This window comes from Pyrus communis, chromosome 10 (assembly GCF_963583255.1).
Source record: "Pyrus communis chromosome 10, drPyrComm1.1, whole genome shotgun sequence".
In the NCBI taxonomy this organism is placed as follows: Eukaryota; Viridiplantae; Streptophyta; class Magnoliopsida; order Rosales; family Rosaceae; genus Pyrus; species Pyrus communis.
In genome coordinates this window covers 3,880,525-3,908,349 of record NC_084812.1, presented here as the reverse complement: position 1 = coordinate 3,908,349, position 27,825 = coordinate 3,880,525, and the positions used below count along the sequence as shown (strand labels likewise).

At 36.1% G+C, this 27,825-nt stretch overlaps 1 protein-coding gene and 1 pseudogene across 4 annotated transcripts; both read left to right on the top strand.

Annotated features, from left to right (window-relative positions):
• Positions 1-221: 221 nt before the first annotated feature.
• LOC137747330 (putative disease resistance protein RGA3) lies at positions 222-10,535 on the top strand. Of its 4 annotated transcripts, none has more exons than XM_068487429.1 (7): positions 222-1,513; positions 5,510-8,096; positions 8,309-8,744; positions 8,829-8,951; positions 9,066-9,505; positions 9,592-9,651; positions 9,744-10,535. In XM_068487429.1, the coding sequence occupies exons 1-2, from the start codon at positions 380-382 to the stop codon at positions 7,856-7,858; spliced, it is 3,483 nt and encodes a 1,160-aa protein (XP_068343530.1). In that variant the 5' UTR covers positions 222-379; the 3' UTR covers positions 7,859-8,096; positions 8,309-8,744; positions 8,829-8,951; positions 9,066-9,505; positions 9,592-9,651; positions 9,744-10,535. The 4 variants fall into 4 exon arrangements, with proteins under 4 accessions (XP_068343530.1, XP_068343529.1, XP_068343531.1 ...); XM_068487428.1 differs by having other exon boundaries at positions 9,060-9,505; XM_068487430.1 differs by having other exon boundaries at positions 8,824-8,951; positions 9,060-9,505.
• A 1,568-nt stretch (positions 10,536-12,103) lies between these two features.
• On the top strand, positions 12,104-17,526 carry LOC137747336 (probable LRR receptor-like serine/threonine-protein kinase At4g29180; annotated as a pseudogene).
• Positions 17,527-27,825: the final 10,299 nt, after the last annotated feature.

The following is a 27,825-nucleotide window of genomic DNA, read 5'->3' as shown; positions in this document are numbered from 1 at the left end:
TGAGCTATCCTGATTTCATAGTCAGAAAAATTCTCATCCTATGCTTAAGAGAGATCCTCTTCCATTAAAATCGGCCTCCACTATTGACTAAAGTTGTTTAGAAAATCCTGGTTACTTTATTAAAGTCGGCCCCCACTATCGACTAAAGTTGTTTAGAAAGAATCTTTGCTGATAAGAAGGGTTAATATTGCTCTTCAACATTATGTTGACGCTCACAGGTGTAAAGTGGCGTCAATTGTACGGGGTCCTTTCTTCTTATACCACATTTTCTTGAATTATTGTTAAGCCTTTCATTCATCTTATTCGCTCTTCTTGTGTCCTTCCTTGGCTTTCTCTCAGTTCTCTGCTTTCTACTCTAATCTCCCTTTGTCGCGCGAGTATGGATGTGCTAGAAGGTCTCATCACTTATCCGGTGGAGGGAATACTGAAGTCGGTCGGTTCACTTGCTGCTCAAGAAATCCGTCTTTTCCGAGGATTCAAAAAAGAGCTAACTGGGCTTCACCAATCGTCACTTGCGGTTCAAGATTACTTGGGCGATGTTGCGCACCAACCACCTCACAAGCGCAAGGCGGTGGAGGACTGGGTCAAGAAACTGAAAGACGTAGCTCATGATGCCGATGATGTCTTGGAGGACATCAACTACGAAGTTCTCCGGCGTAAAGTAGAAATTCAAAACCACATGAAGAAGAAGGTACTTAACTTCTTTTCGCTCTCCAATCCCATTTTATTTCGTCAAAAGATGGCACACAAGATTAAGAACATCAATGCGTCCCTGGCGGGTCTCAAGAGTGAGGCATCTTTCATTGGCTTAGTTGCAAGGAGAATAGATCATACCCCTCCTCCAATTATGAGGAACAGAGAAACTGACTCGAGATTCGGTCAGTCTGATAAGATCATTGGAAGGGAGGAAACTGAGTCGGATATCATTAAAATGTTGATGTCCAAGAATCAGGAAAAGAACCTTTCGGTTATGGCCGTTGTGGGAATCGGAGGACTCGGAAAGACGACTTTGGCAAAATCAATATTCAATGATGATGCTATTCGTACGCCTTTTGATGAAAAAATGTGGGTCTGTGTATCCGACACTTCTGACGTTAATCCGATACTAAATCGGATGTTAGAATCCCTTAAGTCACACAGGACAGGACTTACAAGTCGGCAAGCATTGCTGGATGACCTCACGGAAAGGTTGACAGACAAGAGATATATTCTGATACTTGATGATGTTTGGAATGAAGAGGAGAATTTTTGGAGGGAGTTTATGGATTGTTTGTCGAAAGTCAATTCTGGTCCCGGAAGCGTTGCCATTGTTACTACCCGTAGTGCTAATGTTGCATCAATCATTGAGACAATGCCGAGGTGTGATTTGAAGGGCCTATCGGAGGAGGATTGTTGGTCTTTATTAAAGGGTGAAGCATTTCCAGATGGTGATGCTTCTTCTCTAGATTCAGATCAAGAGCGCATTGGAAGGGCCATAGCTAAAAAGTGTGCTGGTGTACCATTGGTGGCAAAGGTATGCATTCATATATTATTGTATTAGGGTTTTTAGATAGAGGCCCAAAATCATAGGCTACATTTTAAGTGAGTCCAATTATGTTTTTTTGTTCGAACTACTACTTTTTATGCCTATTTCACCCTAAAAAATAGCAGATAATTGAACTCCTAAATAATGCATCAATTACATAATTTTAAATTTTAAATATTTATTTGGAGCCAAAACATACAATTATCTAGGAAACCTGTGAGTCTGTGACAGAAGTAGATTAAAAAATCATGTGTTATAGGTAGATAAATAACATGCTAAGTAGAGGAAACCTTCCATAAAAGAAAAAATTAGGAGACCTACATCACAGGTAGATAATCCATGAGGAAAAAAATTGAATAAAATACAAAACATATGATACGTGAGGTAAAAACTAAAAAGATAAGTAGCGCACCACAGAAAATGAAGAAGATTTCATGATGCAATAAATTCTAATCAAGAAAATGTTTTAGAACAAAACGAAGGAGATAGAAGACGAAAGGAAAGTAAAAACAAAACGGAAAATAAAAAGGTGAGGAATAGCAAAACGTTATGCATAAAGTCGTATAAACAAATGTTAAATTATAAACTATATAAATATGGAGTAATTTAATTACATCAACAGTATTACTATAAATTTCTTAGAGGAGACAAACATAGAATTGGCTTTGAAATTTTGCTCGATTTCTTTCCTCTATTTCTTTGAGCGACAGAGGTTTGAAGTCAATAAGATTGAATAGCGAATTAACCACACAAACAGAAGAGACCCTATCAAACCCAACATAATTGTTCTCCAAGACCCTAGTGACCATGCATGGTCATCCATCGTTTGATCTTAATCTAACGATTAGTGCTCAGTTAACTTTTTTGTTGTGACTTTTTTATATTGTTGGATTAAGATCTAACAGTAGTTACCACTATTTTCTTGATGATTGGGGTTCAGGAGAAAGATGATGCTAATTGATAACGATTATAAGATTTGGTCCTAGTGTCATTAAAGCCAAAATGTTTTAATCATAGAGAAAGATGCTAATCGATAACGATTATAAAACAAACTATTTTCCGTATCAAGTTTTGTTGCAATTGAAGATAGGTAGTAAGGATACCATATTTAGATCTTATGATGTAGCGATTGATAGTTAGATTGTTTATTTAATGATTTAAAAAATAAGTTCAACCATGAACTAACACATCATGTGATATGTGAAATATGATTCTAAGTAGTTGGTCTTTATAGCATCTATTCCATATCCCATATTAAATTAATCAATCGAATGGGAATAAAAACTTCTTGGGTCTTGAACGATGAATGAGTAGTTTAGAAATAAGTTTGTAATATGCGACATTAATTACACAGAAAAATGGGTCGCAATAGAAATGCATCCAAGACATACATTGCTAGCTTCCTTTATAAAGGATTTGTACTTTGTCGAATCCGATTCTGAGATATCACATGACCGACATGTGACTTCAGAATGTCCCTACCTAACTGTCACATCTCGCTTCTAAGACATGGCAAAAAACAAACCAACATGTCAATAACGTAGTAACTTTTCTTTTATCACATGGCTGTATCTAACCTTTATATCTCATGTACTCAAAGACAAGATTAAGCCATTTGTAGTTCACAATTCTTGTAAGTTTTAAAATTTCTCAAGGCATTAACTAGCAAGAAACATAGATGGAACTCAACGAGCATGGCTCACTGGATGCCAGACTACTTAAGGCAACAATTTCACAACTAGGATTGTCACTTCGCCAATCACATATATCACAATGTTTTCCAACATAATTCCAAAATTACAGCAAATAATTGGTTCAATGATTCAAAGATGCATAGTTAGTAGTTACGTTAATTAACGAACAAGATCAAGTATCAATTCGTAAAATTTAATAACACAAATTTATGCATTTCCCTACTTAGATTCAAGCAATACTGTAACCCTAATTTACAAATGCAAATGTCTACCGTGAGCAATTTCTATTAACAAGAATCTAGGGTTTTTGACTAATTCAACGAAACTGAACAAGAGATGGGATTCTAGACCACTCAATGGAAACACACTAGGAAGTCATCGTACATCGTGGATTTATCAATCACAACTACTCCTTACAATCCTAGGTAGGTAGTAACCATCCCATCGCGGGTATACCAAGCATGATCACCCCTAAAGTGCATATAGTTCGCCGTTGTGGATGTACCAAGCAGAACCATATGCATAACCTAAACGTATAGCCAATGATCACCCATAGCATATGTACCAAGCATGACCACCCCTAAAATGGGTATAGTTCCCTATCACTGATATACCAAGCAAAGCCATAAGCATAATCGAATTGTATAGGCAATGATCACCCATCCCAGCTATACCAAGCATGATCACACATTGCTGATTAACCAAGCAGAAACCTATCCTCACCCATTACAGATGTATCAAGCATGATCACATCTAGGATTTATATGGTCCCCCATCGTGGATTAATTAAGCATAACCATAAGGATAACTTAATTGTGTAGACAGTGATCACTCATTGCAGATATATCAAAGATGATCACCCTTAGAATGGTCCTCCAATGCAAATTAACTAGGCGGAACCATAGGCATGCATTTAATAATGTATGCTCCCAATGCAGTTTAACTAGGCAAGACCACCTATGAAGGTAATGTAACTAAGTAGGCAATGACCCTTCAATATGTAGCGATTGATAGTTGGATTCTTTCTTTAATGATTTGAATAATGAGTCCAACCATCAACTAACACATCATGTGGTCTATGAATATGATTGAAGTAGTTGGTCTCTCTAGCATTACTCTAATATCCCATATTGAATTAATCAATCGAATGTGGAAAAAAAAAACATCTTGGTTTTGTCAAATACGTTTACTTAAAATAGGTATTAAACGATTAATGAGTAGTTCATAAATAAGTTTGTAATATGAGACATTAATTACACACAAAAATGGTTCGCCAGTCGAAGACATAGATTGGTGGCTTTCTCCATAAAGGATTATTTTGCAGAATTAGGGTAATGTATGACTGATTTTTACTATTCTACTCTTAACGGGAATTGGGCTAGGTCATGTTTGAGTATGATTTCGAACTCAAACAAATTCAAAACGTTATCCTCGTTCATATGAGTTGAACTTAAAACATTTTAGTTTGCTAATATAAGTACAATTCGAACTCAAACAAATTCAAAACGTTATCCTCGTTCATATGAGTTGAACTTAAAACATTTTAGTTTGCTAATATAAGTACAATTAAATAATCAACAGAATTGCCATTATAAAAAACCTTAACTTGGTATATTTAATTTTGTCCGAACTTTTAAAAAGAAACTTGCATGAAAAACATAATAATGAGCTTTTAAAGGATCAATTTGTTTATAATATATATATATATATATGTTTGTATATTTCAACGATTTAATCGTCTATTTTTATGTTTTTCCTCAAATATCATCTCTACAAAAGATCACCCAAATCCGAAGTCATATAACCGTTGGATCAAATTTAGTGTTTCTTTAGTAAAAGGCGAAAGAATAGTTCGCTCTATGCTGACTGCGCAGCTGTGTAAATTTAATGTTTCTTTATAGTTCGCTATAAAAATTGTGGATCAAAACGCTCCTTCAAAATACTACCTTCCTAGTGCATTGTTACAAATTCTTCAATTACTCGGTTATCATAAGTATTAAATTAACACTTATATTTAAATGATCGAATCAAGTATCTTTGAGTTTAATTCCAAGACTAATTCTTACTTGGCTCGCAAGTCTCCTTGGTATTTCTCTTCTAACAAGCAAAAATATTGGAGAGCAATCTTGCAATTCTGATGGATACAAAACGAAGTTGAGTTTAATGCATCTTTGTTTTGCTCATCACTCTATTCAAAATTCAATGAAGCTATAATTTGGGATTGTTATTTTGCGAATCACCTTTTTATATTATAAAATATATAGAAACTAACAAACTTATGTATCAACAGGTTTTAGGAAGCCTAATGCGTTCTGAAAATAGTAGGCGTGAATGGTCGTCAATTCTAGAAAGTAAAATATGGGAATTACCAAATGAAGATCAGAAAATCATGTCGGTCTTGAAGTTGAGTTTTGATAATTTAACACCGTCATCATTGAAGCAATGTTTTGCATATTGCTCAATGTTTGTGAAAGATTTTGAAATTGAAAAAGATGACTTGGTCCAGCTCTGGATGGCTCAAGGATATCTCCATTCTTCTCCCAACGTAAGTATGGAGGATATAGGTAATGAATATTTTAATATTCTATTGCAAAACTCTTTATTTCAAGATGCTAGAGAAGAGTACGGCATTACCATTTGCAAGATGCACGATCTGGTGCATGATCTTGCAGAAAAAGCATTCAAATCTGAAAGCTTGACGCGAGACTTGGATCAGATGGATGATGATGAAATTGAGATTCAACATGTTGCGCATATTTCTTCCACTACAATTGAAAGAATTCTAAAAGGGAGTGTTGAGAGATTGCGGTCGTTGTTTGTTGATTGCAGGGTCCCTAGTAACACCTTTCAAAGGTTCAAAGATTTACGGACGTTGAATTTATTCGGTGCCGAGATTGAGGAGTTGCCCATCTCAATTGGAAAGTTGAAACGCTTGAGGTATCTTAACATTTCCTCGACAAGAATAAAAGAACTCCCCAAATCTATTGGCAAGCTCTATAATCTTCAGACGTTAAGAATGTCATATACAAACATTAAAACGTTTCCTAGGGAAATGGAAAATTTGATCAACTTGAGACATGTTTATTTCGACGAGGATGTGGAAGTTCCATTTGGGATGACAATATTGACTCATCTGCAAACTCTACCATGTTTTAAATTGGATAGAGCAAGGCGTCATAGACTTGATGAGCTAGGTGGGTTAAATAAACTGAAAGGGGAACTAGTTATTGGATCATTGGAATTTGTGAGGGACAAGGAAGAAGCGATGGAATCAAAATTAGTGGAAAAGGCAAACCTACGAAAATTGATATTAAAATGGGGGGAAGAAAGAAATGGCAATTTTCTTGACGAGGATATTCTTGAAGGACTCCAACCGCACCCCAACTTAGAAAGCTTGACGATTGAGGAATTCAAGGGTACTAAATTTGCATCTTGGATGATGAGAAATTGTCGAGTAACCAATCTCCGTCATTTGAGAATTAGGAGCTGTGAGAAATTGTTGAGCTTGTGTTGTGGGTTAGAATATTGCCCCTCACTTGAGACGGTGAAAATTAAGAATTGCGGCAATCTAGAGTCCTTCCAAATTTCACCATCCCAGTCTCTTCAGAAGTTGAAAATAGTTGGTTGCCCAAAGCTCAGATGCACTTCAATTCAGAGTCTGCCCTCACTCTGTAATTTGGTTATTGAGAGATGCACTACTCTCGAGGGGGACTTGTCTTTAAATGGTTGCACATCCCTCCGTCATTTGATTATTAGATACTGCGATGGATTCACAAGCATACTGAGTGGGCTCCATTCTTGTACTAGTCTTCGCACGCTGCGGATCTGGAATTGTCCAAATTTGAGGACTTTGTCGGGTCATGGGCTACAAACCCCCGTCTCTCTTGAGCATATGCAAATATGGGATTGCCCTAATCTAGAGGCTATTCCCAGTTTAGACAACCTCACGTCCCTCACTGAGTTGATTATTTGGGAATGTGGTGGATTAATAAGTCTACCGAGTGGGCTTGCATACTGCACATCTCTTACCCATTTGCGTGTCAGCAATTGCCCTAATCTAGAGGCTATTCCCAGTTTAGACAACCTCACGTCCCTCGCTGAATTAATGGTCAGCTTCTGCCACAATTTGATATCTATGGCGGATCACAATGTGTCCAGCTTACAATCTCTATCTCGTTTGGAATTATATAAATGTGGGAAATTACAATATTTGCCCAAGGGGCTGCACTCTCTGTCTCGTTTGGAAGTGTTGTATATCGGTGCCTTCTGCCAAGAGCTCGATTCTTTCCCTGATTTTCAGGTCCCATCGAAACTGAAAGAATTAAGATTGTACGGGTGGCCTAAGCTCAAGTCTCTGCCTCAGCAAATTCAACACTCTGCTTCTCTAACAGATTTGCGCATTGATGGTTTCGATGGTCTGGAGGCTCTTCCAGAGTGGTTGGGCAACCTCACATCTCTCGCTGAGTTGACAATTTGTGAATGTGAGAACCTGATGTATCTGCCTACGGTCGAAGCTATGCAACGCCTAACCAATTTACATGATCTAGTGATTTATTCGTGTCCCCAACTGGAAGAAAGATGCGCCAAGGACAGCGGCCCAGAATGGCCAAAGATTTCTCACATTCCAGATAAGAGGTAATTTTTATTTTTGGAGCCCTTATTTTTATCTCCAATCAATTATGCATGTATATTTTGTTCAAAATTCTTCATTCACTCTCGTTTTCTGCAGTTTTCTATCAGAGTGATGACGGAACCTCTCATGAATCGACCATCTAATCTATTCACCGTTGTGGGAATCTCAAGTATCTATCGGCACTGGGGAAGCCAATCCAAATTTTACTGTTGCGTAAAATTTCTGGCATTTCCCAGAGTCAAGTGTAGGTTTCTTTCCCGAAACAGCAATTCATGATTTGTTCTCTTCTCTTGTCTTAGTTCCATTTGGTTTGCAAAATCGTAGACTTTTAGCCTCGTGGAAGAACATTAATTTTTTTTGCAACTGTTTACGAGCGTGCGGTTATTCTGTATATGTTATAATGTTCAAATATGTTCTAAGGCATGTTGCGCATGGTTGTTACTTGTTATGGTGCAGATATACTTTTGTACAAGGTTGTGTTTCTTCTCACTGTGTGCACGTCCTCTCAACTTACACTGTTTTATTAGACCAATTTTATGGAAGGTAATCTGTTTAGTCAATATGTAACTTCTTTGTTCAAACCTTTCATCCTTAAATAAAACCATGTCAAGTTAACTGGAATACATTAATCACAGATAAATTGGATTTGTATTTCAGCTCACTTAAGCATCCCCAGGTAATAAGGATCATGTATGTACTCTGCAAGTTGTGCAGCATGAGTTTAAAAATCCACAGTGTCATACGTTTTTCTGTTTTTTTGGTCAGGACATTGTCACACATTTTAAATACCAGGTAGTTCACAGGCTGCAATGAGACAGTGAGATGAAGATCTCAACTGGTTTCCTCGTCCTACTGCTCTGTGCAAGTTTCGTTCATGGAGAGTGCTGAATAGGTTAGCATTCTTTAACGAAAGCGAATGGTATTGCGTTCTTTAGATTTATATTTTCTATCTGCTGATAAGTTCTTTTTAGCTCAGATTCAAGCAAGTGCAAGAAGAACATTGTTGTTCCAATACTTGGATCATTACTTTCAACAATGGCCCTCCTTCAAGTTATAGTGCTCTTACTGGTCTGGAAGCTGAGAAGAATAAGAAAACCAGGTACCATTTTATACCCTTGATACTTATTTAGTTAGAAACGGCGCTACTACTATGGTGTAGTGGTATTCCTATCCAGTTAGTTTGAACTCATAACTTTTTGTACTTAAGCTGCAGATGGAGAAAAACATAACAAAACACCTGTAGCACACCTGTAGCATCAATGAAATCCCAGTTTACTTGTGACAAGGTTTTAGAAATCACCGAAAACTTTCAAACTGAAATTGGGAAAGGAGGATTTGGGATTGTATACCATGGCTACTTGGAAGATGGCACTCAAGTTGCGGTTAAAATTCTTTCTCCATCGTCAACTGAAGGAGCTAGGGAGTTGCAAACAGAGTTTTGACAGTTAGGATTTTAATTCCTTGGAATTGCAAGTGCCTTGTCTCGTTGGTTAGAGATTGATGAGTTCCTTGTCGCTGCAGGTTGAGCTCCCGATGAGAATACATCATAGAAACTTGGCCTCATTTATTGGATACTGTGATGAAACCGACTACTTGGTACTTATATTATATACGAGTACATGCCTAAAGGAAACCTAAAAGAATCTCTCTCAGGTATGTAGTTCTATATTTTATAAGCATTGTCCTCCATCAGAGGGTTTCAAAATATTGGAGTGTCACGTCAATGGCTGCAAATGCAGATAGAAGCTCACATGTGACTTGGGAAATGAGACTTCGGATAACACTAGATATTGCGTTAGGTTAGTGCTTCGTGTTATTTCATACGCTAATATATCTGCACAAGTTCATATGCCTAATTCAACTTATGTATATTGTGAAATTTGGCTCACAGGACTGTTTACTTGCATAAGGGTGCAATCCACGTATTGTGAGTAGAGATGTAAATACTGCCAACATTCTCTGAAGTGAAAACTTGGACGCAAAAATAGCAGATTTCGGTCTGTCCATGGCTTTTCCCAATGACAGTGAGACTCACGGTGACATCAGCCATGAGTGTGATATATGATTACTTTATTTGGTCTGCAGGTACTATAATTATCAAAGGTTGAATGAAAAAAATTGATGTTTAGAGTTTTACTGGCCAATCTGCAATCATAGAAAATGATGATCTTCTCTACATAGTGGAGTTGGTGAATCCTGATTCCTGAGTTCCAGAACGGGGATTTGAGATCGAAGGATTTGAGGAGAGTTTGACGTGAATTCGTTCTGGAAACCATTAGAGACAGCAATTGCATGCACAACTTCCACCTCTCAGCAGAGAGGCGTTAAAAGAGTTTTTGGAAATGGAGGTGTACATCCAGGCATCGAGAAAGAGCTCCATGCTCAAATGAAGAAGCTCGTGTTACGAGTTCACCATACCAGAGTTCACCTGGAGTAATTTCCAGATGTTCATATTCCACAAATGCAGGTTCCATGTAAGCATCCTATTTCTGCTGTTGCAGCCAAAAGAAGGGGAGGCAGTTGTCATTTTGGTCATCAACTTTCAAGATAATAGTGACCAAAGACTTAATACCAATCATCTTTCTCACTACTCTTGAATTATCATTCACATTCGCCATCCGTCAATAATGTTTGAACTTTTGACTATCTATACTTTGTATTTATCTATCGTAAACTCATCCAACGGCTATGATTCTCAAATAAAGAATCATATTTTGTTAATACATATTATTCCTGATGTGGGGTTTTCTTCAATCCATGTAATGGGACAATATCGACACTATTAACAACATACAGAGGGAGAGGCATAGCCAATTAGCCATTGTTAATTTGTCTGTAAACAAATTATGGTCCCACCCCTCCTCTATTAAACTTAGCTGGGGTTTCAGACACAAGAACCTAGAAATTCTTTCGTCTGAAACATGGAGGTGTTAGAAGAGGGGAGTGGAGTCATTATATAGAGTAGGTAAGCTTTAATGTGTCTAGGACCGCATGGACATGTGATTCGGATGCCGGACTCCAAACGCTAGCTAGAGGAGGATGAGGAATAGAGAAACTAGGACAACAAGCTAAAGCAAACAGTTGAAAATTTGACAGATGGGTAATAAAGAAGAATTTGGATCCCCTCCTGACATTAGTGTCCAGAGTTTAAAGATCAAAAAATTTGGACCCTTTGTGTGAAAGAGATGTTGAAGTCTTTAGATTATGTAAAGTGAGGCAGCATCTGAGTTAATTAGTACTATCGAGTTAATTAGTACTATCGAATTCAATTTAAGTGGTCCAAATTACCTGTTGGTTGAGCTTCGAACCATAAAATCCATATCTGTCCATAAAAGAGGTTTAGAAAGCTTGACTTTGTATGACTGACGCTATATTTATTTATTTTATTTTATTAAAAGAAAATTAATGAAAAGTTCAAAAAAAAAAACTTTACTTTTAATGAAAAATAACAAATAAAGATGTAGTGAATAGTACCAATGAAAGGTAAAAAGGTGATTTTTCGTTAAAAATGAACAGCACCGGGAGTATTTCGTTAAAACTCCTTTTCTTTTTTTTTTTAAATGAGAAAGAGAGAATGGTCAATGTTGGTGTTTGAGGAAGCACGCAGGTTTCATGCATTTGTAATTAAAACACCAAATAGTAGCCATTTGGTCAAATTGACATGTATACATAATGAAGTTAAAATTGTTTTCCTTTTATATACAAGAATATTTTCTAATAGAAACTCGACATTCAACATATAACAATTAAGTAACAAACACATTTTTTTTCAACAAAAAATGTTATCAAATTTACCATTTATGTGAGTCGAATACGATGTCTCTCATTTGAAAATGATTTCAAAAGCAGGCTAAATTGCACAAGTTTCATGCATTTGTTGTCTCACTGATATAATAAGCGATAGTGGATTGCCAATGACATAAAACATTACTCACTACTTAACTCGTCACACATAAGAGTCACTCTCTTACATATTATAATACGGCACATACAGATAAAATAACTCATTAAAATACCAAATGTAATATCTAACGACATACATAAAAGTTGAGAGGGTCTTAATATGAAAATATGATTGGCAATGGCATGAAACTGAACATGATATGAATTAGTTGGCCTTCCAGACGAATTGATTGGCTGAGGCTATGACAAGCACACTTGTGTTCCATATGTGAAATCAAATACATCCAAAATGCATTGACCAGGAAAATGCTGACCTAAAAAACCAAATTGTAGTTCTCTTAGGATTTGTAGCAGGTTTTGCAGCATTAGTTTTAATATTCCACAGTTTCATACATTTTCAGTATCAGATTATTTGGCTCCAAGAGAGAGAGAGATAGAGAGATGAAAATATCAACTGGGTTCTTCCTCCTCCTTTTGATGCTCTGTGCAAGTTCAGTTCGTGCGCAGCGCCGGATAGGTTAGCGTTTTTTGTTCGACGCCAAATGATATGTTGTCTTGTCTGATCATTTTCTTTATGTATCTGCTTGTAACTTCTTGCTTAGATCTAAACTAGAAATTGGTACCTCGTGCGTTGCTGCGGGATTTATGTCATAGATGATTAATATTACTTACATTAAAAATGTTAGAAATTTTAACAAACAAAATATTTAACCGATACAGTCCACACACAAACAATCGTAGAACTTTTATTTCTACATAGAAAAAAAATCAATCATTTACGGAAGCACCTAAAGTTTATCTCCATTGCTCTTGATTGTCAAGAAAGCAACCTAGGTAAGGAACAATATGAAATATTAAAATACATGCAATTGATTTATACATCAACAGGTTTATATTAAAAAAAAAAAATAAGGATAAAATATGGTTACCTAGTTTTTTTATTGGTGGAAAAGAATATGGTTTTATACCAGTTAGAGAGGATTTTTTTTTTCAGTGATTTAATAGTCTCTTATGTAGATCAGTGCATTCTAATATTGTAAATGTAAATGTTGAGATTTTATGTTGTAACTAAACAATCAATCTAAAAACTAAGTTAACACCCGTAGAACTATCCCCTTCATTCTCAAGAGGATCTAATTCACTTCTTAATTGTACCTAACATGTATAACACTTCATCTGTAGCTTAAAGCAATAGAACAATGATGAAAATGGTAGAAAACCCGAACAAATACAAATTAGAAGATAGGACATTAAAGTAAGGGGTGTGATATTCACACACTCCTTTTTACTTCTTTCACACCTTTTTGGTTTTCGGCTATCGGATTGGATGAATTGAAGAAGATAAACGGACATAAATTAATAAAGGGTGTGTGAGAAGTAAAAAGGGGTGTGTGAATAGCACACCCCTAAAGTAATTGGTAGATTGAAGACTAACCACGTAGAGAGTGGAGCTTGATTTGTTCACTTCACAAAAAAGTCATTGAAAGTACGACTCTAAACACTCGGGTTAATGTATGAACAATGTGTAGGTAAGGAAAACACTGACCTATTTTCCAATCGAATAGATATGTACGAAAGAAAAAGCACTGGCCTATTCTAATACTCCTAAGCAGTAATTTGGGAATTTTCCCACGACCTACACTTAAAGTAGGATAGCCGTGGAAAACAACATTAAGCAACAATTATCTTTGTTAACAAAGAAAAAGGAAAACTTGGAGCTTTTTTCTATGTTCCATAAATTTGGAAAAGAATGCAGGTGCATCTGTTTGAAGGATCACATGGCAACACAAAAGAATTACTGAAAACATAAGAAGAATCTGTTTCTTTCGATTTGTTGCTTGAGTTCCAAGACTTATTTCATTTATTTGTTTTGGAGTAGACTTCGTAAGCATTGATTGTGGTTCTCCCTCGAAGCCCTATGAAGACACGGATACGAACATAACATACTCACCAGATGGAGATTACATAGACACAGTGATAAACCAGAACATATCTTCTGAATTTATGTATCCAAACAATCCCAACCTCCCCTTCCCTCTCTCCGACCTCAGGAGTTTTCCTCAAGGAAACAAAAATTGCTACGTGTTGAAACCCGAAGCAGGAAATGGCAGTTTGAATTTGATTAGAGCTACCTTCTTGTATGGAAACTACGATGGAGAAAACAAGCTGCCTGAATTTGATCTCTATCTCAGCGTCAACTTTTGGTCGACAGTGAGGTTTGAAAATGCTTCAGATATTGTTACAAAGGAGATAATAGGTTTTGCATAATCAAATACCATGGACATTTGTCTAATAAATAAAGGGTTGGGAACTCCTTTCATTTCGGCGTTGGAATTTAGACCGCTTAATAGCTCAACTTATGGTACTGAATTTGGGACTGCGTCATTAGTACTCATTGAAAGACTGGACATTGGACAAAGCAATGGAACAGGTCGATATGGAGATGATGTTTATGATCGCATTTGGTCACGTCACATTTCACCTTCTTGGGATCCAGTTAGTACTTCTTCGTCGATCACTACCTATGACAACGGATATAGAGTGCCATTGGAAGTAATCCGGACTGCAGCTACACCTCGAAATGCAAGTGAACCTTTAAATTTGTACTGGAACACAACTGACATGAATGCTCAGTTTTATGTTTTTATGTACTTTGCTGAAGTGGAGAAACTTGAGAAGAATCAGTCAAGAAAATTCAAAATATCATGGAATGGATCTCCATTGTTTGGACCATTCACTCCCCGTTACTTACTGGCAGACGTGATATCTAATTCAAGAGCTCTGGTGGGAAAGGATCACGAAATTTCTTTACACAAGACAGAGGACTCTTCCCTTCCGCCGATTCTGAATGCTGTTGAAGTTTTCCAAGTTATGCAGCTGGTTGAATCACCTACTTATGGTGAAGATGGTATGTCTTCCTTTGTTAAATCAACAAGAACATTCTTACAAGTATTGATATATGCTTATTTGCTCTGGAAAAGAAATGCTTGTTGAAAAATATAAAAATCCCACCTTGGAATCCTGACAATATAAAATACAACATATAGTAGCGAACTGTGCGGATGATTAAGTTGGAAACAATGTTGGTGACCGCTGGTTGTTCTCTCTTAAATTTGACCAATATTTAGCTTTATCTGTCCTGTTTGATCTGGTTTTGTTAATGACTGCAGCTGATGCCATAACGAACGTCAAAACTACATATCAAATAAAAAAAATCTGGGCTGGTGATCCTTGTGGACCTAGGAATTTCTCTTGGGAAGGACTAGAATGCAACTAAAGCGTTTCGCTTCCTCGGATTATTTCCCTGTGAGTCCTTCTAAGGAACTAGTCTTCTTACAATTTCTTTGTCTTTTCAATCTAATTCTAAGCCGATTTGTCTTTTATTGTGATTAGAAACTTGAGTTCAAGCAATTTGAATGGGATAATAGCTGCTTCCATTGCCAATCTCTCATCACTGGAGTCCTTGTAATTGTTCTTCACTGTTGCTTCCTTGAAGACTCATCTTGCCGAATTTATCCACTTTACTATCTTGCAGAACCTACTAACTATAATGCTTTTCTTCCCAGAGATTTGTCGAACAATAACCTAACCGGGCCAGTGCCTCAGTTCTTGGAAGAACTAAAGTCGCTCACTCTCTTGTAAGTGCAATCTCTACATGATCATAGACTCATTTGATACTAGAATTCCATATTATTAAGAATTGATCTGCAGGAATTTGAAAGGCAATCAATTGTCTGGTTCGGTTCCAAACGCTCTTCGCGAGAGATCAGAAGCTGGATTACTTGTACTGAGGTAAAAATCGCTTCTTGTGTATCTGGTTTGGAAACATGCCTTTGGTTTAAAAAATAACAGAAATAAGAAGAATTTTTGTGTTCATTTCAGTGTGGATACCGAAAATCTTTGTGGCTCGGGTTCATGCAAAAAGAAGAAGAAAATTGTTGCTCCAATAGTTGCGTCGTTAGTATCAGCACTAGCAGTCGTTATAGTGCTGATGCTAGCATGGAAATTGAGAGGAAAAAGAGAATCAGGTACCTTTACAGATCTCAGTAGCTCCCCAAATTGTAACAGTATTACTTTGAACAAAGAAGAACTCTCGAAACAGGTTGTCTAGATCGAATGAAAATTTATACAATGCGTACAGATAATTTTTTGTGTACTTAAAGGTACAGAAGCAGAACCCTTTAACAAAACAGCTATAGCATCAAAGAAGTGCCAGTTTACTCATGAGGAGGTTTTAGATATCACCAAAAACTTACAAACCTCAATCGGGAAAGGAGGATTTGGGACTGTGTACCATGGTTGCATGAAAGACGGAACCCAAGTTGCGGTAAAAATGCTTTCTGCATCATCAACTCAAGAACCTAGGGAGTTCCAAACAGAGGTTTGTCATTTAGAATTTCTTGGAATGCAAGGTAAATGCCAAGCCTAGTCTCGTTTGATGCACGTTGTGATGAGTTTGTTCTTGACTGCAGGCTGAGCTCCTGATGAGAATCCATCATAGAAACTTGGCCTCGTTTATTGGATACTGTGATGATGCGAACAACTTGGCACTTATATACGAGTACATGGCTAATGGCAACCTAAAAAACTCTCTCTCAGGTATAATCTTGTTATCAAGATAGAGAAATTTCGCCAGTTTATGTTGGTCCATCTTAAATCTAGTGAACACAACACACATTATTGGTTGCAGATGCAGAAAGGAGTTCACAGATAACATGGGAAATGAGACTTCATATAGCAATCGATGCTGCACAAGGTTCGTGCTTCCTGTTATTTCAGTGAAATAGATGTGATGATGTTTACACAAATTATTGTTCTACTAACGGAATGCAAAATTTGGTTCGCAGGTCTCGAGTACTTGCATCACGGATGCAAGCCGCCTATTGTCCACAGAGATGTGAAGACAGCCAACATTCTCTTAAGCGAAAACTTGGAAGCTAAAATAGCGGATTTTGGTCTTTCCAAGGTTTTTGCTAGTGACATTGAGACTCAAGTGGTCAGCACAGTCATGGGAACAGCCGGATATCTTGATCCAGAGTATGTTTAGATTTTCTCATTCTATTACCATTATAATCATGCGAAAATACGATGCAAAAACAAGGAACAAACTCTTAATCAAAAATAAAATTGAAGGGGCACTAAACCGACAATAAGCTGCATACAAACCACGACGTTGTGATTAATGAATATTAGTTTTTGTTTACAGATACTACAATTGCCAAAGGCTGAATGAAAAGAGTGATGTGTATAGTTTTGGGGTAGTTCTATTAGAGCTAATCACCGGTTAACCTGCAGTGATAAAAAGTGATGAAGTAATCCACATAGCAACGTGGGTGAGTTCTGAGCTCGAAAAAGGGGAACTTAAATGTATTGTAGATCAAAGGATGCAAGGAGAGTTCGATGAGCATTCGGTCTGGAAAGCCTTAGAGATATCAATGGCGTGCACAACCTCTACCTCCCAACACAGAGTCGCAATGGATGTTGTATTGTCTGAGCTCAAATATTGCTTGGAAATGGAGTTGTCTAGGCATCGAGAAAGAACTCCAAGATCAACAGAAGAACTTCGCGCTGCGTTTGGGCCGTATAATCATAGTTCACCTGAAGTTCTCTCCGTGTATACAGATTCCATGACCGGACCGTTTGCTAGGTAACTGGTGACATTTCCGGCTAGTTGACGAAGAAGATATACATACTACAATATCCATAAAGTTCTTTTCTTTCTTTGATCCTTTTGTATATTACTTTGGATTTCTTTCTGTATATATTATATGTGTTTGGGAGTGCTTTTAAAATAAAAAATAGAAGCACTTTATTAAAAACACTTACGAGAATAAGTGTTTTTTAAAGAAGCAATTCTAAATGGCTTGTAATTCATTTTGAGTTTTTTATTTGGTATACTAGTTTTCACTTCATTTTTTTGTTCAATGGAGTAAATCAATCCAAATTATGTTACTAGATGTTGTATCTTATCTACTTTTCTTGGAGGTTATCATGCATGGTTTGAGACTTTAAACTAAGTAGAGTAGGAGAATAAATTGGTATTAAATTTGTCATCAACGAGATTTGAATATAAGATCATGCAGTTACAAGTGAAAATGAATATCACTAGATTAGTACTAAGTGACTTTAAAATACATTTTTTCAACCACTATACATATCTTTTGGAGTGTACAAATTAGTGCGTGTATAGCGTATAAAATAAGTGAAACCAGAATAGAATAATTAGTCAAATGCCTACTTGATACATAAGTGCTCAACAATTGATTCCATATTATTGGTTTTATCCGATGCTATGTACAACATGACAAACAAGACCTCAATCGTTTTACTTTTACAACCGATTTCGAATGTTTTTCAATAATACAGGACATTTCGAATGAATGTTAAAAAGTTTTATGTTACTGGGAGGTTCCTTGGTCATGAATTCCACCCAACGACGATAACGTTGTTTTGTGGCGACACCATTAGAATTTGGTGCAAAAAAGGAGGTTTCTTTTGTTTCAAGTTATTTGCAAATACATGACCGTTTCGTATGAATTGTGCTTGGGGGATTGCTTTCCTCCGGTTGAATGGGATATTTTGCAGGCTGGGGTTTTCTTTGAGTGGGGATATTCAAATAGGGTTAGTGAGAGTGCTCGAAGTGATGTGTAGTTAATTTGTTTTCTTCCGAAACTGTGTGAAACGATGACATGAAAGAGTAACACTCGCTTCTGTAACCGCATAGATAGATGAATTACCTTTTACGCCTTCAGCTTTCATAGGTTTTTCGAATGATTCTTTCTTTGCTTCTGATTAAAATATTTGTTCTTATTTTGTTTACATTTATCTGTGTATTTGCTCTTTTTTTCAATCCCACGGTGGGTGGGGGTAATGGGTTTCTAGTTTAGGGCACTTGCCTGCTTCTTGAAAAAACTTGTTGAGTGCCGTTCTAACTTGAGCGCTGGTATGATGCCATTGCCTGCTTCTTAAAATTAATGGTGTTCCTTTGAGACGTGTAAATCAGTCTTATGTGATTGCCACTTCTACCAAGGTTGACATTTCTAGGTTGAATGTCAAAAATTTTGATGACAAATATTTTGCTAGGGAAGTTGAAAAGAAGAAGAAGAAGGGAGAGGGAGAATTTTTTGAGGCTGAGAAAGAGGTTAGAATTATTGCTTTTCATTGTTGGTACTGTCTGCATGAAGTTTAAAGTTCAATGTGGCAATGTGATGTTCGTCTTCCGATTTTGCGTGATATTTTTCTTGTACAGATTCTCCGATCCTTTTATGTTTCCCTTTTAATTGTATCAATCCATCTCTTTTCTACTATCTTGATCGCTTCTTCTACAGGTTAATGTGAAGTATGTGAATGAGTGGAAATCTTTTGTTGTCTCTGTATTAATTAATATTTTCCCGAACAACAAATTGTAGGAGAAGAATGTGCTCCCACAAGGAAAGAAAGACGATCAGAAGAGCGTGGATGCTTCATTGATAAAGTCCATTGAGGCAGTCCCAGACTTGAAGACGTACTTGGCGGCGAGATTCTCTCTCAAGGCTGGCATGAAACCTCATGAGCTTGTCTTTTAGACCATTATCTTATAAACCCGCTCTCAACGCTTCGGCTCTGAGTTTTCTGCGCTTCGGCTCGTTTTTCCTCCTCAGGTTACCAGCGAACTCTGAGTTTTCATATTGCCGGTGTATTCACAATCATACTCATTTTGATTTGGTTTTGATCACTACTGCTTTAGGCACATACAAAATACCAAGTGAAATTCATACGAAATGAAGAGAGGATCATTCGAAATCAGCTAGTTTAGTATATTAACAGTCTTTGCAAATGAGTTCGGATCACCATCAAAACAACCAGCAGTCGATGCCTGCGGAGAAACGAAAACCCGCTCTCAACGCTGATTGACAATAAATCCTCCAATTGAGTACAGCAACGGCCCAAACTTATATCTTCTGCAAGAATGCTCTCTGCCTGCAATGCAATTCCGAACTCGTATCTCGAATCTCCAACTTCCGGTGAGATGGTATGTTTTTCTTTGTCGAAGTTTAACCACACATCTCCAAAACGTCATTTGATTCCTTGTATAGGACGAAGGTATAATATTTTCCACCAAATTTCGCATCAACCAAACTTATTAATGTAAGAAATAAAAGCATACGAGTTTTAGCTTTTGATTCTTTTCCCTAAAACACCAATTGACTATTGAAAATTTTCGCCTCTCCGTGTCTTTGTCATCGCCTTCGTCGTCATTTTTCAGTGGTGGTGGCCATGTTGGCAGCTGAAAGAGGAAGGCTTCTGCGTTTACAGAAAAAGAGACGATAAATGAGAGATTTTTCAATGTGATCGGAAAACGGGATGATACGTAATGTGTTACTATACAAATAGTAGGATGTGTGTGTATGGTCCCTTAACTTTAACTCAATTGGAGCAATGGTCCCTTAACTGTAATTACACACTTTGATCAGTTGAGAGACTCTAGTTGTATAAATGGTCATTCTAACTTAACTTATTTTAACAAAATTTTGATGAAATTGATGAAAAATGACTATAGCTACATATTTTGATAAGTTGAGGAATCAATGGTAATAGATTTTTAGTTGAGGGACCATTGCTACAATTTACTCAAAAGTTAATAATTTAAGTATTAAAATTTTCCACCACTTACATAAATATATGTGATGTACCATTGTTCCGATTGTAATAAAAATTTCTCACGAGAATGAGGGGCGGAAAGAATTAACAAAATGTACTTGGCTAAAGGGTGGAAAAGTGTGTCTAGCAACTTTTTATAAGATCATGAAGGGAATGAAAGTTGAAAGAAAGGAAGCACTTTGAAGGGAGTGAGAAAAACAAGGGCGCTTCACTAAAAGGGAACTGGGAAGGGTAATTTGAGATTAGAGGGTTTGGAAGATGTCTTTAGAAAATATGATGAATGCAAAAGAGATAGGACCTCACTTTTATCGTAAAAGGATGAAAAAATAGATAATAATTCGATGAATGAGACTTGTTTAAAAGTGATAATTATCGGTGAGTTCTATGAAAAACTCGAATATTAACAGAAATAAAACAAAGTCAATGATATAAATATAAAATATAATATAAATAAAACAAAGTCAATGATAGAATTATATGAAATAAAATTATTATATATTGTGATCAATTTAATCATAATCATCACGCAATCAGAGCCAATCAACAAATTGGACTGACTTTCGTAGTGTCCTCCAACAATGAAATCAGGATGCGAGTTCTCAAAATGATCAAATGCAATAGTTAGCATATTTACCAAGAACATATAAAGATGTTACTTCCCTTTTGATGTAAGTCTGATGGTTCTCAATATATAGTGGCTTGTCCGCAGATCGTGAATTCATATTTGATCAAGGTTGTAGTAGTATTTCAAGTAGCAACCAAATTCTACTTTTAAAGACAAAGAACACGTAATATTTTTTTTATTAGACCAAATTAAAAAATAAATAAACAAAATACTCACTCATAAATACCTAAGTTTTTTTTTTTTTTAAATTCTATTATTGTACTGAAGTTTCTTAATAATCTTAAACTTCTTCTCAACAAAACACCAAGGAATAAAATGGTGTCCACAGAGCAAACGAAGGGGCACATGGGGCTAGCGGCTTCAATGTGTGCCTCTAGTTGTCTAATATATTTTATGCAGCCTGACACAGTAATGTTAGTTAATTCAATATTTAATTATATATGCAAGTAGGAAAATATATATAAAGTTATAAGCTTTATAGAATAGATTTGTAGTTTCCGATCATCAAAAACTTAAAAAATAAAAAAAAAAATTTAAAAATTAGGGAGGTCAAAATTTTAAACTAAATTTGTAAACCAAATGATATGTCACCAATAAAAAATAAACACATTAATCAACACTTAAATAACAATCTAATCATCAACATCCACATCATTTGGTTAACAAAATTTGGTTTAGAAATTTGATCTTCCTAACATTACCCTTAAAAAAAAATCTAAGAATAAAACACATGGCGAATGCATCAGGCGACTCTCAATCATCCCATGTTCAAAACTTGGTGGGTTAAAAATGGATGTGGGATCTCTTGTGCAGTGAATTAGTTTAGGATGAATACTAGTTTATATCGATATTTTCCTCGACTTAATCATTTTGATCAAATACTTTGAGTTTTTATTCTATTTGGCATGCTCGCAACGCTGTTCGTTTTCATAGGAGGTTGTTTCCATCAATTATGTTGTAACGTCGATTAAATTTCAACTCCTTGAAATCCTTGAAATTGATTCTCTCAATTCCGGCTATATGAAGAATTTTGTGGAAGATCTTTGCATTCTTCATTCTATTGGTGTTTGTGGACGTCCTACTAAGGCTCCAAAAATTATTGAGTTGTTGTGGTGCTCGCCTTCTCAATCTTGGATCAAAGTAAATACTGATGGTGCTGCAAGAGGTTCCCCTAGGGTGGCTGCATTTGGTGGTATCTTTTGGGATTTTACGGGTCATTCTCTTGGTTGTTTTGTGAGTTCAATAAGCTAGGCCTCTTCTTTGGATGCCGAATTACGCGTTGTTAGTCATGTTGTATCTTTAGCTTGGTATAAAGGTTGGCATTCCTTATGGATTGAATGTGACTCCTCACTGGTTGTTCATATCTTCTTTCATCATTTTCACCTTCTTTGACATTATCCCTTCGAGGCTTTTGGTCAATCGGCATAACTATCGAGTTTTACTATCCTCCATGGAAGTTCAAATTTCTCATATTTTTAGAGAGAGTAATCAAGTTGCTGATTGTTTGGTCAATTATGGTGTTGATCACCCCGGTGTCCATTAGTGGGATTCATGCCCTCCTTATGCTGCAACTGCTCACTTTTCACCTTTCTAACCTTCCTTGTTATAGGTTTTGCTGAAAGAGGTTTTGAATTATTATTATGAATTCTTTAATGATCCGGGTTTGGCCTTATATCCCCCTTGATATATTGTATTTTTCTTGTTTATCGATAAATTCTCCCAAAGTCACTTCCATGATAGAAATCCTGGATTGGGATAGACTTTGTGCCAATTCAAAAAAAATAAATAAATAAAAGCTACTTTGGGTTGTGTCCCTAGCTTGTACGGTTTTACAACACTAGCCCTAACAGGAACAATGTTTGAAATGCTTACTCTAAAAAATACGTACGATGGCTTGACCAAGTAGCTCTTAGTTTGAACATTGCATGATCGAATGATTGATGCACACTAAAGGCACCTCCGTGAAATAAGGATTATGTATGTGCCGTGCAAGTTGTGCAGCATTAGGTTACAAAGCTACACTGTCTTATACGTTTTTCTGCATTTTTGGTCGGGACATTGTCGCAGGTTTTAAATACCAGGTAGTCCTTGGGCTGCAATGAGACAAATAGAGATGAAGATCTCAACTAGTTTCCTCGTCTTACCGCTCTGTGCAAGAGTCGTTCATGGAGAGTGCCGAATAGGTTACCATTTTCTTTAACGAAAGCAAATGGTATTGCGTCCTTCAAATTTATATTTTTAATCTGCTTGTAAGTTATTTTTTGAGCTCAGATTCAAGCAAGTGCAAGAAGAACATTGTTGTTCTAATATTTGGATCATTACTATCAGCAGTGGCCCTCCTTCTAGTTATAGTGCTCATACTGGCATGGAAGCTTATAAGACTAAGAAAACCAGATACCATTTTATACCATTGATACTTATTCAGTTAGAACGAATGCTGCTATTATGGTGTAGTGACATTCCTATCCAGTTAGTCTGAACTCATGTCTTTTTGTCTACTTAAGCTGCAAATGGAGAAAAACGTAACAAAACACATGTAGCATCAAAGAAGTCCCAATTTACTTATGACGAGGTTTTAGAAATCACCGAAAACTTTCAAACTGAAATAGGGAAAGGAGGATTTGGGATTGTATACCATGGCTTCTTCAAAGATGGCACTCAAGTTGCGGCTAAAATACTTTTCTCCATCGTCATCTCAAGGAGCTAGGGAGTTCCAAATAGAGGTTTGATAGTTAAAGTTTAATTCCTCGGAATGCAGGTTAAATGCCTTGCCTTGTTGGTTATGTTGTCTCCAAGAGGGAACAAAAAAACCCAAAATTTTGGCCCATAACACCTCCAAGGGATGTATTTTGGGGGTGGGAAAAATGAGATCTTGGGTTTGAGGGTGGGAATTTGGGCTTGCTTCCCCACCCCAAGGGTAGATAAGGTTTCAAGTGGGCGGAGGCCCCTAGCTTTTATGCTCCAGCACGTGAAACAAGCCCATGCGGATGCGGGCCCCGCGGGAGTCAGCAACAAAGGGTGGTGGAATTCTTTGCGCACGAGCGCACTGAAAGCAGCGGTACTAGGCCTAGATTGGCGCGCCGTTGAATCCAGTTGCTAACACTCCTCCTGGGTTTTAATCCAGTGTGACGCGCGTAGCTACATTCATTTTTAAATCCAACGGCTCAAATTCAATTTACTCAATTTTATCGATAATAAAATAATTCAAACAGCTCAAAAAGGGTCAAAATAATATTTCTACTAATTAATAAAACACTCATAGTCAACCAAAATCCTATGAAATTACCAGTTTAACCCTCTAATTAACATAGAACATGAATAAGAAATATGAGACAAAAATGTAATTTCACAAAATCAAATTTTGCTGTTTTTTTTCAAAGCTTCACCTACCGATAATCCTAACATATCTCTAATTTAAAATATAAAAAATAAAAAATAAAAACTCCCACATTCTCTATCACTCTCTTCCTCTCTCATTTTGTTTCAAAAACAAAAATAAAAAAATTTCTCACATACTTTGTGTGTGCCCATATGCTTGTTATTAATTAATCCAACTTAGATCCAAACACCAAAATACCTCCAAAACTCTATAAATATACATCCGTTTGTTTGCTAATCCATAAAAAAATAAATTTTTTTCTCATATTTCAGTATCAAATTTTCTTCTTTTTTTTTTCTTCAGAATTTGAATTTTTTTACATCAAAATGTTCGTAAAAGTAAAACACGAAATATTATACAACAACTAATTCCAAAATTATTAGCCAAAAAAACTAACCTCGACGTATTACGTATAGGTGACTAGTTGAAATACGAGGCTATATTCTGGGATTTTAGCCCTTTAAGTTAGAGATAGCCTCCAACAAAGGGTTTCAAAATATTGAAGTGTCCTGTTAATGGTTGTAGATGCAGATAGAAGCTCACATATGACTTGGGAACTGAGACTTCGGATAGCATTAGATATTGCGTTAAGTTGGTGCTTCGTGTTATTTTGTACGCTAATATATTTGCGTAAGTTCATGTGCCTAATTCAACCTATGTATATCGTGAAATTGGCTCACAGGGCTACAATACTTGCATAAAGAATGCAATCCACGTATTGTGCATAGAGATGTAAAGACAAACTTGGATGCAAAAAATAGCAGATTTCGGTATGTCCCTGGTTTTTCCCAATGATAATGAGACTCATATTGTGGCATCGGTTATGGGTACAGTGGGGTATATTGATCCCGAGTATGTTCAGATTTCATGTTCTTAGAATTTTAGTCATATAAAAAAAAAAATCTATGAGCAGTTTGTGATTTATGATTACTTTATTTATTTTTTTGGTCTGCGGGTACTATAATTATGGAAGGTTGAATGAAAAAATTGATGTTTATAGTTTTGGGGTAGTTCTATTAGAGCTAATTACTGGCCAACCTGCAATCATAGAAAGTGATGATCTTGTCCACATAGTGGAGTGGGTGAATCTTTGGTTCCAGAATGGGGATTTAACAACTACTAGGATTGGAGGAGAGTTTGATGTGAATTCGGTCTGGAAAGCATTAGAGACAGCAATGGCATGCACAACTTGTCAACTTCCACCTCCAAACATAGAGCCACCATGGGTTTTGTGCTGTGCCAATTAACACAATGTTTGGAAATGGAGGTGTCTAGGCATCGAGAAAGAACTCCAGTTTAAAATGAAGAAACTCGTGGTACGATTTCACAATACCATAGTTCACCTGGAGTGATTTCCATATGTTCATATTCCACAAATGCAGGTTCCATGACAGCACCATTTGCTCGGTAGCTATTTAGGCTTTAACTTTGCTGGCTCCTGCACTATTGTTTGAAATTCTTTGTTTAATTAGTACATTGTTAAGCTTTTTTATCCATTTATGATTTGGTGCATATTTTCTCGGTAATTAAATTCATTTTTCGTGAATTCAATCAGCCGAAGCGGGGAGATTCAACAAGTAAAAAACCAAAAGCAGCTTCCTTCCAAAATTTCGGTGGCAGAAAATTAACAAATTACACCAGAAATTATTATTAGTTTCATGTCATTATTCCATCTCTAATAATACTTCCAACAAACCCTACTTCATACATTCAAATCAATCATAGTAATTATCCAAGTCCAAATCAATGACTTAAAACCCTATCGTGTTGTTGACAAATCTTCCACCGTCGGATCACAAAGCTTATCACTCACATATCAGGTAAACAGAAATCCAAAGGTGGAAACAAGCCCAGATTAGGATTTCATAGATAGTCCCCCTTTATCTTGAATTCCAATTCAGGTACCGCAATTTCAAAAGATGCCACGTCCTCAGTAGCTGGTACAGTTAGATCTTTGTTTAAAATAAATAATAACGAAATTCCCAAAATTCTACCATACTTCTTTGGTTCAGTTGAGTTTTGTGGTATAGTTGAATGTGTAATCACGAGAATCTAATATTGTGATGCAGTTGAATGTCTGATAAAAAATCTAATACCTAAGAACATCTAAAAATTCCCATACTCAAACATAAATTGTTTGGTATACAAGAAATTCTTAAGTACGGACAGTCGTGATATATCACAGTTTTAAAAAAGAAATACTCTCATGCAACCAATTACCATGCTACTCATGAACTTGCCCATGCTGCTTTAAAGGATAATTTTGATTGTTATCATTAATTCACGATGATATTTATTTGTAGAAACGGCGTTTCAAAAAGAACAATGTCACAAATTCAACCTACTGTTTTGCTGTGACGTATGAGTTTTTTTAAGTCAAATTCTCTCTTTTTAGGGTATTATTTTCAGTAATTTTGTATTAAATCTAAGTGCTAGAGTTGTGAGCTTATATATTATTCAATCAATAAATTTTGGAGGGGTTTAATGAAAACCTCTTTGCTACAACTAGGTTTTAATTGTAAGGATATTTTGGATATGAAACATCTATATCAGGTCAAACTCTTTTCTTATTTACTTTTATGTGATTCATTCATCAGGATTCTTTTCTTAACTGCCCCTTTTACTTATTTTTATTTTCTACATATCTTTATTAATTTTTTTATAATCAATTCTTTTTAATTTATTTGATTTATTAAAAATTAATTTATTTAATTCATTTTAATGGACGGATGACTTTCGGTTTTGTTGACTGCAGGAGCTTGACTTGGATTTAGGTCTATCAATATAGGCCCACCACAACTAGTTGCCAATGATATCGATCGTGTTCAAATATGAATCTTGTGAAACTTCAATCTTAGCCGTGATTAGATCGTGAGGTCAAAAATGGCGTCAAGGTTTTCCACTGGTGATATGTCACAAATAATTTAGAGAGATAAAATTTTTAAACTAAATTTGCAAATCAAATAATGTATCACCAACAAGAAATAAACAAGTTAATCGATATTTAATTAATTATTCAATTATCTACAACCACATTATTTGATTTAAAAAATTTAATCTCCACATTACCCATAATCTAATAATGTGAATAATTAAGGACATCGGTGTATACTTGAAATTCCCGTACTCAAACATAAATTGTTCAGCACATGAATTTTTTTTTAGCAAGAACAATCGTGTGATATGTAACTATTTTGAGAAATAAATACTCTCGTATAATTAGGCACCATATAACCAAGCATGTCATATGACAAATTTTTATTAGATCAGTACGTGATTCACTTTTTTTTTTTTTTGTTTTTTTTTGTTTTTGAACAAAGTGATTCACCTTTTTAAATATATGTACAAGTAATATGTATAAGAGAGAATCCCCACAATGGATCAATGCATGTATCTTTGGATTTGGGGAAGGTTGATGCGGCATGG

Coding starts and splice junctions, on each gene's coding strand:
- LOC137747330 (XM_068487432.1), top strand. CDS start 380: ATGGATGTGCTAGAAGGTCTCATCACTTATCCGGTGGAGGGAATACTG. Junction 1,514..5,509: donor GTGTACCATTGGTGGCAAAG/GTATGCATTCAT, acceptor ATGTATCAACAG/GTTTTAGGAAGCCTAATGCG.